At 48.7% G+C, this 19937-nt stretch overlaps 1 protein-coding gene across 1 annotated transcript in view; it reads right to left on the reverse strand.

Moving 5' to 3' along the window:
* Positions 1-1163: 1163 nt before the first annotated feature.
* The window catches only part of LOC147616317 (uncharacterized), a 36441-nt gene continuing 17667 nt past the window's right edge, over positions 1164-19937 (reverse strand). The window contains exon 2 of the mRNA XM_086777384.1: positions 1164-1834. Within this exon, the coding sequence (XP_086633510.1) occupies positions 1407-1834 (428 nt within the window). The 3' untranslated portion in view covers positions 1164-1406. The remainder of the gene's footprint in view (positions 1835-19937) is intronic.

Below are 19937 nucleotides of genomic sequence, written 5' to 3' on the forward strand. Positions count from 1 at the left end.
GGTAAGACTTACTTCTTTAGTCCCCCATTTCCATCCAACCATCTTCGTAGTTCATAGCAGGTATAGTACAACCCTATCTTCTTCTTCTTCTTCTTCTTTTCCTTGAGTAGATCCTTCTATAGTAGTAACTTGAGTGCCCACCCAAAGACGGCTTGGTCACCAGCTCGAAGGCCGCAAACGACCTGAATGTAGTCGAGGAGCCTGTGGGGATTTGAACTCAAGACCTCCGCCTTCCCTTGATCCATTGACACTCTATTGTGCTTATTTCAAGACCTCTCCCTTCCCTTGATCCATTGACACTCTATTGTGCTTATTTGGAGAGTTATTAGCCTCTTTTTCCTTCATACATAAAACACTTATCACTTTTTATTTCTATACTAAAGTAGTTCTCTAATTGAAATCTTATGATTTTGGCATGTTTTCACCTGAGCTACTATGCAGCTTTGATGAAGTCTCGTAGTTCTTGCAGCTTTGATGAAGTCTTGTAGTTCTTACCACAAGCTTGATTAATTTGTAAACCATCAAGCAAGAGTCATCTATATTCCAGTATTAAAATTAAGCAAGTGTTTCATCTTACATTTTATTTGCAGATAGATGACTTTGCACAAAGAGTAAAATTTGATTTAGAACATGACAAAAAACATTACTTTGCTTACATTGACAATTTCCATCTACAAAGAGATGCTTTTCTTTTAATGCTCATGAATCTTTTTCAAGGACCGCCTGACAGAATTTGCAACTCTTTGAGAAATTATTGGCATCTTTAGTGTCTTTCAATTCATTTTTCAAAAAACTTCATTGATGGCCATTTCCTATAACCTACACGAGTTACATTATGCTTCTAGTGTATCGTGTATATAGTGACACTAATGCAAAGCAACATGGAGCTTAAAGAGCTTTAGATGGAGGGCTCTCTCTCTCTACACTTAACAACTTTCTTAACTTACGTCCTCTAGAACTGCCCCAAAACTAGAGCTATCAAACTTTATGGAGGAGACACCAATGATTATAATTCAATGGTAGAAACATGTTTTTTGACTTTACATCTTGTCAGGAAAGGAAGAACAATGAAAAGACTAATTGCAAAAGCAGCTTGTCACCAAAAGTACAGTGTATTACAGTGCATGAGAAAAAAACATTTCAAAATTGCGCACAAATATTAGTTCCATCAAACAAAGGGGCATCAGCATAGCTATTAAAGAAACTACCTCATACATATGCACCACCACACACTCTGTGTAGCCGCAACTAGCCAAAAACTATTCATGGGATGGTCCCGAAATAGCAATCACCAGCATCCCAGCCCTCAATTCAAGTGATTCTACCAAACTAGCTATGTTGCACAAGAGTCCTCAGTTTTGATAAGGAGCCAAAGATGGTGTCACAAAATCCCAAAAGATACATCATCATGCATACTTCTTGCTGTCAGAGTGAGATAGCCTGCGATCCATGGAAACCAGCTGACTGCGGAGATTTTGGTTATCCTCTAGTAACCGGTCGTACTCCAACAAGAACCCTTCTGATTGCTTTTGTAGAGCTCTTGCATTTGCTTCTGCAGCTTTTACCACCTTGTCTTTCTCCAAGGACTCCAATTGCAAATTCTCCATTTTTTGCCGCAGATCTGCAACAAGGTCTTTCAACGACAAGATTTCTTCATGTGCCTTGGCATGTTCTCTTTCTATGGGAGCACTTTTTTCTGTCTTTAAGCGCACGTACTCATTCTCTACAGCTTTAGACTGTTTCTTGAGTGTCTCAACAGTCAACTTCAGAGAAGTAATCTGATGAACTTGATGGTGCAACCGGCTGATAATCAAAAGGAGAAACAAAGAAGACCCTGCAGAGGGGGAATAAACCAGAAACTGCTATGAAGATAGAAAAGAAAAAAATTACCATAGTCCTGCTCTCTCTTGCATAAGCGCTCGTGCGCATGCACGTGGGCTCGCACGCAAAAACACACACACACACACACACACACAAGTAGAACCAAACTGTCTACTTTTCTTCTGCCTACTTTTCTTCTGCCTGAAAACAAGATCCTTCTATAAGTAAAGAAAAAAGCACTCGCATGCACGTGGACTCGCACGCAAACACACACACGAGTAGAACCAAACTGTCTACTTTTCTTCTATAAGTAAATGAGATCCTTCTATAAGTAAAGAAAAAAGTATCTAGGAAGCTCAGCTACAAACCTCATACAGAGGTAAAAGGGAGGGATTCCCTTTATGGCTGTGGCTGCTCTTAAAGAGAGACCACATCTGGGGGGGGAGGGGGAGGGGGAGGAGGGGAGGAAACCACACTGATAAAAGATAGTGCTACGGCTAGGGCTCCACCTCAGAAGTCAGTGAGACTCTCCATGGCCATTGGAAGCATATGCAGGGCAGCACCTAGGTCATGCACAAGAGGCATTCGGCCTTGCAGCCGCCTAAAGGGTAAAGTTAGAGGCCGTATATGGACAGTTTGGAGTACTTTTGACAGCCCTATAGGTGCCCAAGACATGCACCAATGGTTGGGACAAGTATTGGGCACGATATGAATAGATCGTCGACAACTTTTAAGAGTATAATCATTCTGGAACATCCAATTCTTTGGCAATCCAACCACAAAGTCCATAGAGATGTCCTCCCATGGCAACTTTGGAATTGGCAATGGGTGAAGCCTGCCATGTAGCTTTGACTTTCGACAGACCTGGCAAAACCATACATACTAATGCATATCTTGCTTCATGCAAGGCTGAAAGAAAGACGAGATAACTTCTCCAATGTCGGGCCCTCGCCACAATGTCCTGAAACAGGAACATCATGTGCTTCATGCAAAAGCACTTTGAAAAAATCACCACCCTTGGTGACACATAGTACAACCACCCATCCCAAGTGTACTCTCAAGCAATGCCATGCATGCACTTGCTCCAAGACTCCTTGAAGTTCGGGTCCTCACCATGCATTGCCTTCATCGGAACAAGATAGTCACTATGGCAACTCTCCATGGTACAAACAGAACCGTGGCCTTCGACTCAACTTGCCAGCTACCACATTCTCCTCACCTCACACATACTCAATCTAGAAAGTGTCACCACCGAAGCTGGCGAGGAGACAAATCCAGTTGTGACTGTCAACAAATATCTAAGTGACTGAAGATCAGTACTGATCCGGAACTCCAAACCAATCAATCCAGCTCTCATAGACAACACGGTGCCCATGTCGTTGCAACATTGCTCCAAGGCCTCCTCCCTGGGTGTTGTAGAAAACCGTGAAAATCCGACAACCAGAGAACGGGAACAGATGACATAAGAACCTTGAGCTTCTCAAATTAGGCCGGATCCTGCTTTGTAGCATATGTTGGTCTCCCGGCCATAATGCTCCACAAACGCCGATAAAAGACTAAGCCCAAGAAATCCATGGAGTTCATGTGCATTTTCCATCCAAGCCACAAAACAATGGCCTCAATCTTCTCTGAATACATCGAGATGCCATCCTCGGAGAAATCATGCCCCAAAAAAAGAAATTTGACCATGAAGACCTCTATCTTGCGAGGGTGAAGCCACAACTGGTTGGCATCGATCGACCTTTGCCATCTTGTCACCATTTGGGCGCCCAAATGGCCTCCTGAATGTTGAGCCTTTGGGCTTTAGATAGGAACCTTTTTATGTCTTGTGCGTGGGCTAGAGGCTAGATCTGTTAGGCTAGGAAGTTGGTCCGCACCCAAATTCAGAGCACAATATTTCGGTAGGCCTCGGGACTTGATGTCTATGCCCGGAATGATCGTTGGGGATACAAGCCATGTGAATGGGAGATTGTCCATAACAAGATGTGCATTGCAAATGCATTGATGCATGCTTGAACAATGTTTTCACATGAATTGTTTTTTGTTTGCCTCATTAATTTGTGTGTTCAGTTTCGCGAGTTGGGCACGCCCACTTGTAAACCATGCGAGTGAACTATTTGTTGACGCAGCTTGTGGGTTTGTTGCCAGGTGGTGAGTATGGTTTCTACACTTGGTTTATTTTTCAAGTTTATGTTACGTTATAACTTGTCTTGAAGGTCCAAACCATTAAAACTTGGGTAGAGAGTCTAGACCTATTTTAATGTGGTTGACCAAGACAAAGGATAGCGCCCCATTCACTGGGTGTGTACATGTAGTGTGGATGGGCACCCCACACTCATTATTGGAAACATGGCCTAGTGGTGTGGGACCAGCCACTTGTCACGTAGTAGGTGCATGGCCCACAACCCCACCAAGCCCACTATATGTTCAGATGCCCAGCACATTATGAGATACAGGGGAGATTTCACTGCCTCTTCTGGAAGGGGTTCTGGCCACTAGTACAGGTGATGCAATATGACGACCAAAGATGTCTCAGGATGTATCTGATAGAGCTTAGACGACATAGGGATGGAGTATTGAGAGGACATGCTAAGAGACAAGGCCAGCGGATACAAGACGTTGGCCTAGAGATCCATCGGTGATTTCTTCACGGCAGCCCCCCATGCTAACACCGCCGCATCAACATCAGCTCAGACCAGCCATCCACAAGGGCCATATTCACATCCCATAGGAATCCTAAGTGGGTAGGCCTAGTCCATCCTACACACCACACACCCATGACCCAGAGCACCAAGGATCTCCACCACACAAAGACAGATCCACGAGATTCTCCGACGACATGACATGCCTTCACCATACCCACATCTGCCATCCAGAGGCTTATAGAATCATGTTTCAGTTTTCAGTTTTCACGTTCTATTTTAGTTTTTCCATGCACTATAAACCCATGGTATCATTATGGTCTCATAGGCCCTTCCGCTCTTTTGTAGACGTTAATATATCTTTCTTTCTTTCTCTCTCTCTTTCTACAAACCCCCCCCCCTCTCCCTTCAGAGAACTCTCGCAAGCTCGTGACCTTGGTGAAGCTCCCCCATTGAAGCTGCCGTACACACCAGCTGCTGCCCGTATTGCTCACCATCATCATCATCACCATCTTCCACAGCCCGTACACTCTGGGCAGACAGCTGTACATTCCGTACGTGTTGACATCACCATCCGCACAACTACTGTAACTGAGTCCCAAAGGATCACCTGATACACAAAAACACACAAGGTTAGAACAACATAGATTCCGTGATGACCATGAGATACCTGGATAGGGCGACCATAACAACACATGCAAGACATGCAAACCTTGTAGTTTTCCCACTTCCGTGATCAGGCAAGCTCTGATACCAACTATAAGACCCCTCCCGAAGGATCACCTAATACATAAGCTAAACACACAAGGTTAGAACAACATAGTACCTAAGGCTAACCCGGGGGTCTGGTTGTTAACCTAGGGATTAGGTTGGCTAATATGTGGTTTAGGGGACCCAAAAAATTAGTAAAAGCAGGCTGATTATAAGGGCTAAGGCTTGTAAGTTAATAAAGTGACTTATAATTTAATAATCCCATAAGTATATTTTTATTAGAAAAAGCCTTTATGAGTGAGGGTTATGTGATGAGTGGATTGTTCTATTGCATTGTCGTGCAACAAGATGATATGACCTTGGAGGCAATGCACTCCCAATTATCCATCCTTGATGTAGACATTTAACTGATGGCCCTTATGGCAAGTCTTGGTGGTATGGGAGGCCAGGGTTGATTGGCGTGGTTTGTTTGGATGGAGCCTTAGTCCCTATGCTTGGGGGAGATCCTCTAAAATCAAGTGACACCCATCTTGGAAGAGTCAATTAAATGTCCATGGTGTAAAGCCCAAAACCTTAGAAATGAAAGCCTTGTAATAATGAGCCCATAAAGAGTGCACCTTAGAGTAAATCCAAGCAATGGAAAAGCCAGTAAGAGGTGAAGGAATCCAAGCCTACTACAACTGAACAAGAACCTTGAATACTAGCCACCAATGTTGAGCTACAGCACATGGGAAAGATATCTGGACCCACAAATCAAGGGGATCACTTTTAGCACATAATCGCTCACCTAAACATGCTTAGCATGATCTAATCCTTGTATTCACAAAGCCTATTTAAGAGGCATGAACCTAATGCAAAAAAGACCTGTTTTATTATCTATCTTCTTGCTCTTGTTATGCTTTGTAATTAAGTTCTTAATCATATCTCATTAGTCATCATCCATATGCAATAGTTTGATGCAACAACTTGCATCAATTGGAGCACCCATTGATGAGGAGGATTCCATTGTTGTTCTACTCAAGAGTACCTAATGAGCCATATGGGACATTGGTTTCCACCTACCAAAACCTGCCTAACCCAACCTTTGAAGGAGTTACAACTGCCCTCTTGGAAAAGGAAAGGAGGATCAAGGGCAAAGGGCAAAATGAAATGCAATTATTATGAGAGGAACAATCACTTGCAAAAGAATTGCTACTTTAAAAAGCAAGCACAAACTCAAGCTAACTTTGCAAATGAAGAAGAGAAAGGTGAGAAGGCCTCCGGCTCAACAAAAGAGGCTAACCTAGCCCATGATTCTAATCACCCAAGGCCATAAGGCCACCCCCACTTCCCACCTTGTGGAGAACATCACCCAAGCTAAGATGGTCAAAATCTATGTAAAACAATCCTTATATGCTAGAGGGATGGATATCACTTGGAGGGGGAGATTGTTGGGAAAAATCAAGTGACGCCCATCTTGGGGGAGCCAATTAAATGTCCATGGTGTAAAGCCCAAAACCTTAGAAATGGAATCCTTGTAATAATGAGCCCATAAAAAGTGCAGCTTAGAGTAAATGCAAGCAATGTAAAAGTCAATAAGAGGTGAAGGAATCCACACCTACTACAAGTGGACAAGAGCCTTGAATACTAGCCACCAATGTTGACTTTGAACACATGGAAAGGGTATCTAGATCCACAAATCAAGAGGAGCACTTTTAGCACCTAATCACTCATTATCTAATCCTTGTATCCACAAAGCCTATTTAAGAAGCATGAAACTAATGCAAAAAAAGACCTATTTTATTATCATCTTCTTACTCTCATTATGCTTTGGGATTAAGTTCTTAATCATATCTCATTGGTCATTGTCCATATGCTAATCCATCGCTCTAATCTACTATGATCCTCCATGATTAATCTTTCTCATTTCCATCAATGCAGAATGCGTCTTTCGACACTTTTGTGCATAAACTGTGTATATGTGTGGATTATTTGATCGTAGGCTATGTGGTATTCACCAACTGAGGATTCGATGGAACAATAGCATAGATGTGGATGTATTCCACTTTGCTAAAATATTATGTGAGACTATTACTTGAATGATTGTCCCCAGATTTCGCTCCAAGCGACACAATTGAATTTGAAACCAAGGATAAACCTTGGTTTAATCTTGGAAAGACTGTCCGTAACCTTGATAGACACCAATTCTTGTTTAATCATTGATCTTGTCTATTCCTTGAAATTGATGATTATAACCTTAGTTCCACAATTTTCAAGTCCACAGTCTCGTCTTTTGTCGAGTGAACCATGGAGGCGATTGTACACATTCCTTTGTTGTAGTGCACATGTTTTTGATATCAAGAATGTATTGTTTTGAGCATTCTAAATTGTGAGAATCCAATAGAATTTCCTAGCATTATATACTAAGGCTCAATATTGCTCCATGTTTCATGGATATTTTGGAGACTCCAACGAGTCAGAACCATGGAAAGCATATGTCTTGAACATTGTCAAGGCTAATTCGCTAGTGAAATTTTTTCTGTTGGATGGCTACTGATTTCCACTTGGTCGCCATGTAACAGCTATGTAGTTATCATCATATAAAGGATGGATATGATGCAACTAGGTATTCTTGGGGTGGACTAGGTTATTGAGAGTTTTACTAGTAGTTTCGAAATGTGTGGTTAAGGTTATAGAGAATAGATATCCTTTCCCGAGAGAGGATGACCACGATTGATAATCTCCAAGCTATAGTTTATTTTACAAAGCTAGTTTGCATACGAGGTTTACACCAGAGCTGTATCACTAAGGATGACGTCTTTACAACCATGTTGTGTACATGGACATGCCTTTATTTCATGTTACCTTTGATTCACATGTATGCTCAAGCCCAATTCAGACACAAATGGTGTCTAATCCTCTTGAGGATCGTTCAGTACATTTGTGGTATACCAAGCGATTTTGTGAACCCCATATTGAGGGAGAAGGTATTGGGAATGCTTGTATATGGTGCCAACCATCATAGGCAGGCCCTAATACCCAATCAGCCAACCTGTGGCAGCACTTAGTTAAGGGCAGTCAACTCACACGTTGGAAAAGGCGCCAGAAATTACAGCATTTAATGCTTATTTTATCATGTTGTGGGCTTTTTAAACAAGCTGACAACAATAGATTTCAGCCAACAGCATCAAATCAGCCTTCAAGCACCCCATGCGTCATCCCCTATGCAGCATAGAAGATTCTCTCATCTTCAGCCACCATATGTGCATATCCTCAGTAGATCTGGACTTTCATAAGTGGCCTCATAGAGTCTTCTTCAGTGCTATTGGGTCAGCATATGGTTCAGTCAACGTTCGGTCTTCCGCGTCCTTGTGTTTGATCCACAATCATCATTCACATCATTGTACAAGTTCTCCAAAGTAATACAAGCAAATACTCATGCTTGCGGAGGGGGGGGGGCACCCTTTCATTGGGTTATTGGGACCCAACCTAGTGTCGACCCTTATCTTCTCTCTCAAGTAAAGTGGATTGCATAAACTCACAGGTTTAAAGAAGGTTGTGTAATTGCGTGTCACAACAGTCAACCTATTGCATGCTACATTGGTATCAGAGCTGCACGTTGTGACCCAACTTAGCTATCCAAAAGTGAGCATCCAGTGGATGGTACCCAAGCCTCCACAATGTCAAGAGAGACTTCTTCAAAAAGCTTCAAAGAAGACATGGAAGGAGAGATCAACAAAGAAGATACCACCAAAGAAACGATTCGACACTTTAGGGACGACTTTGTCCAAGAAATTTTGCAGCAAAATAGATTGCTCAGGCTCCAAATTGAGGCTCAAGAAGAAAAAGCAAAAAAAAAAGGCCAAAGAAAAAGAAAAAAAGCCAAAGAGAAAGCTGAAAAAGCCAAAGGAAGCAATCAAAGAACATGAAAAGCCTAAAGAACTTTCAAAGCTTGAAAGATTGTTCCTCATCATGGAGCAACAAAGACAAAAAGAAGATGAACGGAGGGTCGAGGACGCCAAACGCAAGGCTGATGAAGACCAACAGCAAGCAGACCAAGCAACCTGAGAACACCAGCAAAGGCTTGAACGAGACGCTATGCAACTTCAGCATCAAGATTATGTAGGCAAATATGTTGTCGATTCTCCCTACGGTGGCACAAGGACCGAGTTCCTCCACCACCCCAACCACCACCGTCATTCGAGCTCAACCAAATTTTAGTTAGTATGTTCTTAAGTGTGATCATGCCATCGTTATGCAGTTTATTCATAGCTTTCAGATACTCAAGACAAAGTCCATTTGGCAACACCTCACCTCTCAGGCGAAGCAATTACCTAGTGGCAACATTGGTCTAGTCTACATGTGGACCCGACCACAAGGGCTCCTCAGTATGTATGGGACACCTTCATGCCCGACCTCAAAAAAAGATTCCTTCTTCCTCGTTACATGACCAACCTTGAGCATGAGTTTTACAAACTCTCCCAAAATGGGTCTCCAATACTGACATACTCTTACAGAGTTACCACGACAGCATAGCAGTTGGGGATATCCAAGGAGGATAAGTTGAAACAGTTCATTAGAGGGTTGGATATGAACATTAGGTTCACTGTACGTAATTTTGAGCCACTTTTTTCTCAGTTTTCTTGATTATCGCTCCCCTCTATTGGGTTGTGTTTGTACTTAGCTAGCATGGCTGTTTTGTTTGGTAACTAATAGAAGGATCTCTTTCCCGGGAGAAAAAAAAAAAAAGGAGTGATATGGACTGCTCGTGGTTTTGATTGGTGGTGGTGAAGCAATTATGTTTTCACCAAATTTGAATGAATGATTCTTTGATTGATTTTGGAAAACAATTAGACACATCGATTGGTTTTCTATTACGTCTCAATGCGCGCACATATATATATGACCTCAACTAAGAGGATGTTAACACTGGTGTTGCGATTGGTTGTTGCATTAGATAGATTCTTTCGAGATAATACCGTTTGTGTCAGGTGCAATTTTGGAAAGGGCACCCATACATTCCTATAGGGACATCTAGGGTTCCACACATTTGTACTCAAGTAAAATCAATGTTTTACTAACCTTTATTGATGCATTTGTACTAGCCTTCCATGAAGCTTATGTTCAAGATTATGGAGTAAAGTGTTGCCTAGTGAAGTTATTCTAGATCTACCTAGGCCTAGTAGAGCACAATGTATTTTTAGCATGATTTTACCTTTCGCATAGTGAGTAACAAGAACTTGAAGTTGCTGGACACTTCAAGCAATCAATGGTTTTCTAAGTATGAGTTCCAATTAATCATCCTTGGTTTGTAAGGCAGTCAAGAGGATGAATCAGGCCTCAGTAGAGATGATGTGTGCATGTCTTTGAGGAACCATCTGATTAGGAAATGTAAATCCCTATGGTCGAATTTACTTATAATATACTAAGCATATGATTAATGATAATAGTTAGGTTATGTTTGGTATGGCAATTAGCCCAAATTCCCTCGAACTTAGAACTTAAAGGCATGTATCTAGGCTTGGCTTGGTCTTCCTTGTTGAAATACAAGGAATTGCAGCTCATGCTACACATTCTATCAAAGCTTTTTTTTGGATAGGACACAATTTTGGCCTTATAGGGACATTCTTTGAAGAGGACAACCGGAGATGAGGATGCTTGATTATAATATGTGTCGAAATGCATGATTATTGTTCTGAGATTATGTGAACAGGGAAGTATATTATGTTATCCCCTAGGTACAATGATTTTACCAAATCTTGATATGGATACATAGTTTAAAAAGGACTAACTTTGAGGATTCAAGTCCATCTAATTTTCCGTAGTGTTGACTCAAGGAAACTTGAAAGATTGGCAATTGAGGGTTTTACCTCTCGAACCTGTTGTGGTTGAGAATTCTGTCTTTTCTCCCTCTGGGATTTTCAAGATATAGAAGCTTTGGGCACAAGTGTTCAAGCATCATGGAATGCCGAAGTCCATTGTAGGGGATAGAGATCCTAAGACTACAAGTCTCTTTTGGCGGGCCTTATTGGATAATATGGGCACCAAATATATACAATGCCGTGATACAGCACTGACTTGACTCGCCTGCGAGCTCCACTCTCCCCCCCCCCCCCGCTGCTTCTCGCCATCGCGCCTCACCTTCCCCCCCCCGCCAGCCCTCCGCGGTCTCCTCCGCCCTCTCCCCCGCCTTCTTCTTCGCACCCCTCTACGCCGCCTCCCCACCGCCTTCTGCCTCGCGTTTCTCCCCCGCCTTCACCCCCCCCGCCTCCACTCCCCCGCCTCCCTCCTCTTCTTCGCTTTCTTCCCCCCCCCCGCCTTCTCTTCCTTCGCCTCCCTCCTCGCTGCATTCCCCGCCTCTCCCCCCGCCGTTTACTTCCCTCCCCATTCCTTCTTCCTCCGCCTCTCTATCATCCTTAGCCTCCCCCTCTCTTCTCTCCCTCGCCACCTCTCCCCCCTCCGCCCTCTTTCTCCTCCCTTCCGTCCCGCCCCTCCGCCCACCGTTAACTCCTCCCCGCCTCAGCTCCCCCCCCCCGCGCCCCGCCCCCGCTATCCTGTAACCCGCCGCTTCTCTTTTTTCCTCGCAAGGCTGTGTCCCTCCCGTTGGTGACCCCGGTTTCTGGCTTTTTCCCTCTGGAGGACTCCATGGAAGCCGCTCCGACTAACCCTGCCGATTCCGGTCTCCGTCTGGAGTTCACAGCTGAAGATCTTCAGTTGTTTGTTTCCACAGTTTCCGCTCTTGAGGCCTCCTCCTTGGTCTGCAAGATAGTGGGTAGCCGTCCGATGCGGAGAGAGCTTCGCGACCTTCTGCAAGGCAGCCTTGTTGGCGTGCCCGCCAAGATCGTCAGCGTGGATTTTTTGGGACGTGGCTACTATCAGGTGGATTTCGAGTCCCCACAGGCAGCTCAGATGGTGCTGGCTCGGAGCCCCATTGCCCTCCGCTCTTCCCGGGCGTTCCTGGCGCGATGGGACTCATGGTTTCGACCCCGCTTCTGACCCGCTAGCAGGCGCGACAGGTTTCCCCGTCACTATCTGTTTTCCTGGACTCCGTAGGGAGTACTTGCCCCTCTTGTCATCCATTGGCAAGGCGTTCGGGCAGGTGGTGGAGACGCCTCAGACAGCGGCTTCAGTGATTGCTCGGGCAGCAGGACTCCCGGCCATTCGGGTTGTGGTTCCGTCACCGGAGTCCCTCCCGAAGACGATCCTTCTCCCTTGTCTTTCTGGAGGACATATGATACAGCGCGTGGAGTATTCGGGCCTCCCCGGCCAGTGTTACATATGTCGGGAGATGGGCCATCTCGCACGCGCCTATCCCCGCAAGGGGGCTCATCCTTCACGTTATTCCGCCTCCGGACCCCCTGCAGCAGGAGACCCGAGGGGTGGCCATCCACTTCAGAGACCGGACATCCCTGGCTCGTCACAGCAGGCGCCATCATCTGACGAGCAGGCCCCGGCGGAGGATGCCGCGCAGTCCCAGGAGGCTGGCGGATGGCAGGAGGTTCGCCGGCGGAAACGCCCGGCCCGCAGGGACCGTCGTCGCAGACGCCAGCAGGCAGCACAGGCTGGCGGACAGGCGACTCCGGCTGGCGTACAGGCACCTACCCGCACTTATGCTCCTGTCAGGGATAGGCGGCCAGCAGGTCCCACCCCGATGGACGAGGATTCAGACTCAGTGCCCGTTGAGGCCGCTGGTGGAGCCTCCCACGTGGAGACCCCGCTCCCACCTCCCCCCGCGGGGGGCCCCCCACCCTCCTTGGAGCAGATTCCTGAGGATCCTGGGCCGCACTCTTCGACCCCCGGCTCCCCTTCCCCTCACCCGGAGAGCACTCCTTCCACCCTTCCTTCTCCCCCCCCAGCCCCCCCTCTCCCGCCTCCCCCGGCGGCCCCCCCTGACACCTATCCTCTGGCAGATGCCTCTCCATCCTCTCCTCGCTCTCCCCCCTCCTCGCCACGAGCCCCCATCCCTCCCTCGGCCTCTCCAGGATACTTCGCCAGACCACCCACTGCCCCGGGGCAGCGCAGCTGGGTAGGCCAGAGCTCAGTCCAGCGGCTGTTCCACCGCCACTCCGGGCCGGTGGAGATGGCGATCCTTGCCTCGCCCGCCACAGAGTTCTCTCCAGCCTCCCCTGGGGGGCCCCCGCGAGTGATGGGGCTACCAGTGGATTACGGTTTTTTCAGGTGCCTCCAGCTGGATGCTGGCCCGTTCGAGACACTGGTCGCGCCCTTGCGAGTTTGCGTGGTGTGCCATCCTTCTCGTTCTCCCTCTGTGGTGAGCAGCATGGTGGCTTTCTCCTTTCCTCTCAGTGTTGCCCCAGACACAGCATGGGATTGCAACTCTGTAGAGGAAGTTTTGCGTGATCAGATACTGGAGTTTTCTCATCACTTCAGTGACTTGGGGCTCACGGACCTATTGCAGACCCGATTACACTCAGCCCGCATGAGCCTGTTTGGTATAGGAGACTGGCGGGCGGATCCGGTCCACACCTCAGTTGAGGCGGTGCTTCTGATTCTCCTCCATGCCGCCCCGAGGGTGCAGCCTACCTTTAGATACATATATGCAGAGGATTGGTCTCACGCCTATGCCCTGGACAGGGCGAAGGCGGAGTGGGGCTGGACACAGAGACAGGTCACCCTTTTTTTGGAGAGACTCCGCACCCGGACAGACAGTGATTATTCTCCCTCCAAGCCGGCGCCCAAGACTCACAGAGTGGAGGGCAGATCATCCGGGCCGGCTGAGAGGGGTGAGCCAGTGGAGGCTGCTTCACTTGCCATAGCTCATCCATGAGGATCCTCTCATGGAACATCCAGGGTCTCGGTGGACATCGCTGCTACATTGGCCGGGGCAGACTTCGCCAGGAGATCCAGAGGGCTCTCGTTGGAGGACCCATCGATATCCTTTTCATCCAGGAGCACCACCTTTCTGCTGGGCGTACCCGCACCTGCGGGAAGATCTTGCCTGGCAGGAGTCACACTTTTTGGTCACCGGCATATGGCTCCCAGGGGAACCAGGGTGGAGTATGCATCTCAGTCAGCGAGCAGCTTCTATCTGAAGTTGTGGACTCTGGCATTCTGGTCCAGGGTCGTGCGCAGTGGATCATCCTTCGGGTTGGGGAAGACCGCATTGGCTTCCTCAACTTCTACGCCCCTAATGGGGCGACCGGGAGAGCCGAGTTCTGGAGCACCATTAGGCAGTCCCTCCCCTTGGCAGACCACTGGTGCCTCGGAGGGGATTGCAACATGCTGGAGGATGCAGAGGACAGGATGGGGGGCAGCCAGGAGACCATTCATGGGCCGGAGCTAGCTGCCTGGGAGGAACTAGTGCTTCAGGTGAGAGGCCAGGATCCGTGGACTCTCCCGGAGTTTGGCAGGTTGCAGGGGAGCCTATCTTTCTCGCGCTCGGATAGACGGGCCACAGGGGTTAACCTATCCCGCATCGACAGGTTTTACATTGATGAGTGGGCCTCTGATAGAGGTGGCACAGTGGGCATACTTGCAGGCTCCTCGTTTTCAGATCACCATCCAGTGCTTCTCCAGATTGAGGACCCCACGAGAGGAGAGTAGAGCCAGAGCGTCCGGATTCCAGATTGTCTCATAGAGGAGCCCGAGATTGCGATCGGAGTTGAGCAGGTCTGGCAGGAGCTGCAGTTCAGGAGAGGATCGGCAGCCAGCGATCTTGCCAGTGGCTTACAGGAGATTAGCCAGATGCTCAGACAGGCTGCCTTGGACTCGCTGGAGGCTTTCAGAGAGCAGGAGAGGAGCCTACGGAGGAGTCTAGCGTCCCTCCAGAGACTCCAGGAGAGGGATCCTACGAGCCCTTGGATCTCAGAGCAGATGGAGTCAGCTCGCACGGAGATCAGATCCATCGAGGAGAGGAGGGTGGAGTTCCGATTCCATGCTCGGGCTTCCTTTTGGACACAGGCTGGGGATAGAGTGACTCGAGACTTCTTTGAGGCGACAGGGCCTCGCTTCAGACGAGAGGGTCTCAGGCGTCTCCGGCAGGCTGATGGCCAGGTTGTGGTGGATCCCCCCAGGGTTCGGGCTATAGCCACAGATTTTTACAGGGACCTTCTCTCTGCTGAGCCAGCAGATGACAGGGTGAGAGAGGCTCGGGAGGCAGTCTGGAGCTTCACGAGACCGGTTGTGCCGGCCCATTTACAGCACTCCCTTCTCTCCCCCTTCTCGGATACGGAACTGGAGGAGGCTCTTCAAGCATTACCTCGGGGCAAATGCCCAGGAGAGGACGGTCTCTCGATGGCTTTCTTCCAGAGGTACTGGGGCCTCTTACACAGGGGCTTCAGATTGGCATTCCAGGAGATTATGGAGTCAGGAGTCATGCCGGACAGCATGGTTGAGGGTTTGATCCACTTGATCCCCAAAGAGGGAGGAGACAGACTGGAGATTAGACAGTGGAGACCGATCACCTTGCTAGGCACGGCCTACAAGGTCCTAGCTAAGGCGATCAGCAGGCGGCTTCAGCCTCACCTTCCGGACATCATCCACTCCACGCAGACTGGCTTCATCCAGGATAGGAGCATTCTGGATAACATTTTCTCCTTCTGGGAGGCTACGGCTCTGGCTAGATTTCGACAGGAGGATCTGGCAGTGCTCCTTCTCGACTTCGAGAAGGCATATGATCGGGTGGACTGGGCCTTCTTGGAAGGCACTATGGAGAGGATGGGCTTCCCCCCTCAGTGGATCCGTGGGGTCTCTGCACTCTACTCATCGGCTCATAGCCAGGTGCTGATACAGGGCGTGCGCGGAGAGAGGTTCCAGCTCTCGCGCTCGGTGCGGCAGGGGTGCCCCTTAGCGCCCTTTCTTTTTCTTTTTGTGGCGGAGGCCATGAGCACTTTTTTGACGGCACAGGATACAGGTTTGCGGGGCCTCCAGCTTCCCATCCGTACCTCGGAGGAGCTCCTAGACTCGGAGTTTGCGGATGACACTGCTGTCTATCTTCAGGGAGGTGAGGAGAACCTCCGCCGCTTCGCCTTAGCCATGGACAGGTTTTGCAGAGCTTCGGGCGCTTTGATCAACTGGCACAAGTCGTGTGGGCTGTGGGTCAGCTCTATGCCCCCCCCCGACTTGGAGGCCAGTTGACGGTTTTCAGTGGCTGCCCCCTGGCACTACAGTGCGTTATTTGGGATGTTATGTGGGCATTGACATATCTCCGGAGCAGCAGATAGCCCCCCTTCTTCTGAGCATTCGGAAGAAGCTTCTGTATTGGAGTACCGCTCGTTTATCTCTGGCTGGCCGAGTAGTTGTGGCCAACCAGGTTCTGCTTGCTACTATGTGGTACATCACTTCCTGCTGGGCCTTCTCTCGGGCATGCATTGGCCAGGTGCAGCGGCTCATCAGGAACTTTCTTTGGTCCGGTGGCGACGGGCGGCCCGCCAGGGCCAAGGTGGCATGGGCGGTGATCACTCAGCCGAGGGAGAGAGGCGGCCTGGGCATTGTTGATCCTATTTGCCAAAGCCGAGCATTGCTTGGCAAGCTGGTAGTTCGTGGCCTCCTGCCAGGCGCTGAGCCGTGGAAGGAGTTTCTTGTTTCCAGGATGCTCAGCCGCACCCCCTCTCTTAGCGGCCCCTGGACCCCCAGCATTAGGTGGATCTTTACAGAGCAGCGATCCAGAGGAGTGGGCCTTGGCTTCGAGGAGCGTTTTGCAGCTAGCCTTCTGAGGGCCTGGTCGCATCTGAGGCCGTCACTCTTCCAGACTCCTCCGGGCACCGATGAGGAGCGCCTGAGGCAGCCATTGATCTGGAACCCCTTGATTCGACTTCCCAGTGGCCATATGGTTGGATCGCGGTCTCACGTGTCGTGGGGCCCTTTGAGCTCCGGCCCAGCCCAGTCCCTGGACGACTGGATATGTTTTCAGCAGCTGCCTCTTGAGGCCCAGGAGAGGAGACTCAGTGGGATGAGGGGCAGAGAGTTGATGAGACAGGACATCGAGGCGGCCATCCCCCGGGAGTGGCGGACCCCAGTACAGGACCCTCCACCTCCACAGTGGATGGGTGTCTTTACTCGGCATGAGATCCTTCTAGCGGTCTGCGGCACAGCGGAGGGAGTCGCCCCACTCACTTTCGAGGTGGGAGAGGGTGGCCAGCTTCAGAGGACACGACTAGATTTGGATGGGCTCCAGGGTTGTATTCTTCAGAGGGTGCGGGTGGTCGGCTTTCATCAGAGACAGTGGCATGTAGACCCCTCACCGGCCTCGATAGGAGAGGACTGTTCTTGGAGATTATGGGCTTGGGACAGCAGGCCTCTTATTCGCCTTCAGTGGGATCCAGGTGAGTGGTTTTGGCGAGATCCCTACTTGGCCCCTACCAGCCCAAGCATCCCCTTTTTTCAGTACACAGCGAGGCTGGGGCGGCGGATTCAGAGGCACAGGATAGCGAGCACCCCGGCGGCGGCCGAGCATTGGCGGCGACAGGGGCTCTCCCCTGCCTTTCTTAGGGACTTCTGGCAGCGCCTGTGGGCCAGCTTCCGGCCCCGGAAGGTGACGCTTTTTCTCTGGCTCACAGCGCATAGAGGACTGGCTGTGGGGGCATGGCTAGCTTTTGGCAGACACCCAGCGTCCTGCCCTCGGTGCGGCCATGCACAGGAGTCGCAGCGGCACTGCTTATGGGATTGCCCACAGGCTCAGCAGGTCTGGCAGCGCGCTCTCAGGATGGTTTTTGCAGGCTCACCAGGTGAGATGCTGGTGACGTGGGGTGCGGTGGCTTGGGCCACGGACAGCGGCCCGGCCCTTGGATATGAGGACGTCCCTGGCAGCGCGACCATCCAGGTCTCTGACAGGGCGATGGCGGTGGTTCCGACGCCAGACTTCTCATCGGCAGCCCCTCAGGAGGGGGTCGGGCACAGATGGGAGATGATCAGCAGCATGACGGCCTGGCACATATGGAGAGCCCGATGCAGGGAGGCCATTGACCGCCAGGCGACTCCACCGGCGGAGGTCATACAGGCCCTCTGGGTGGACATCATTCACACCTTGAGAGGACACTGGGGGAAACTCCAGGGCGACTCGGATCGCATGAGAGGGCGCCGCAAGGCTTTCCTCCGCACTTGGCACCCTGGCCCTTTCCTCACCGCGAGGGGCGAGGATGTCACTTGGCACTACAGGCCTCCAGTCTGGCTTTTCTCACCTCCCACATGTACTACTAGGTAGCCCCCCCCAGAGAGCGGCCAGCCACGGGGGTGGAGCTCAGGAGTTCACTGTGTTTTATCCCTCCTTGCGAGGTGAGCTTTGTAGCCTTATGGCGTTTTCTCATTAACTAATAGAAGGATCCTTTTCCCGGAAAAAAAAAAAAAAAAAAGATATAGAAGCTTTGATTTAAGCTTATATATGATTGTTGGTTATCATTGTTGGACTACGGAAAAATGAGATAGAGACTAACTCAACGCAGGAGTCATATTGCTAGTAGGAAATTTCCTAGATTTACGACAATGTAAATGCTTGAAGAGAAAAAGTATGTTATGTACCTCACGCTAACCTAAGGATGAGGTTGGCTAATCTTTGGGTTAGCAAACCCAAAAGATTAGTAAAAGCAAGCTAACTATAAAGGCTAAGGCCTATAAGTAATAAAGTGACTTATAAGTAAATAATCCCATAAGTATAGCTTTTATTGAAAAAAGCTATATAAGTGAGGTGTGATGAGTGGATTGTTCTATTGTTGTATCAACAGTACCCTCGAGAAATTAGAACGGTCCTTTTATTGGCCAAAGATGAGGCGTGATGTCTATGCACATGTACAAGCCTGTAAGATTTGTCAAAAAGTCAAGGTTCCCCATACAAAGAAGGCAAGTTTACTTCAACCTTTGCCTATCCCCGACGGACCTTTTATCGACATATCTATGGACTTTGTAGGGCCTCTACCAGCATCCACTGGATCCCGTAACACTCAGTGTTTTACCATTGTGGATCGCTTTAGTAAGTTCTGCATGCTCACCCCATGCAAGCATACAGCCACAGCCGAGGACGTAGCCCGTCTGTTTCTCAAGCATTGGTATCCAATTTGTGGTTTGCCTAGCACCATAACATCAGATAGAGATTCCAAGTTTACCTAGCATTTCTGGAGGGCATTATTTGAAAACTTTGGAACTAAGTTGCAGTTGTCTAGTGCATTCCATCCCCAGACAGATGGCCAGACAGAAATTTATAATCAGTTGGCCTTTGATGTCCTCAAGTCATACTGTCATGACCAACAGTCCAAATGGGAGCACTATCTTCCATTGGTCCAAGCTATCCTAAACGACACTCATTCATCCAGTGTCGGACAGACTCCATATGAAGCAGCGTTTGGTCGCCGTTTTTCTTCTCTTTTGACGAGAATGGTGTCTCCATCTTTAGAGGCTAATAAAACCACGGAAGCATTTTCCGAGATCATTGAGTCAGTTAAGGACCGCTTGACCAAAGCTCAGGAAGCATATAGCAGACAGGCAAATAAGTCTAGACGAGATGTCCACTTCAAGGAAGGGAATTGGGTCTATTTGCGTATCATGAAGCAGAGATTGAAACAAGTGGGCAAACGTTGTCCCAAGCTTTCATTCCGTAGTTTTGGCCCTTTTCCAATAGTTAAGAAGATAAGTGATGTCTCAATGAAGTTAAAGTTGCCTGCCAGTTGGACAATGCATGATGTTTTCCATGTTTCTTGGCTAAAACCATATACTAGTCCAGAAGTGTTTGATGTTTCAGATGAACAGCAGCCAGACGTGGTAAACGAGGCAGAAGTGATTGAGCCTGAACAGATCCTTCTTCATCGATGGAAGCATGGTTCCGGTCGACGGATTCGT

Source organism: Cibotium barometz, chromosome 38, assembly GCF_041138505.1.
Source record: "Cibotium barometz isolate CiBa-2024 chromosome 38, ASM4113850v1, whole genome shotgun sequence".
NCBI classification, from domain to species: Eukaryota; Viridiplantae; Streptophyta; class Polypodiopsida; order Cyatheales; family Cibotiaceae; genus Cibotium; species Cibotium barometz.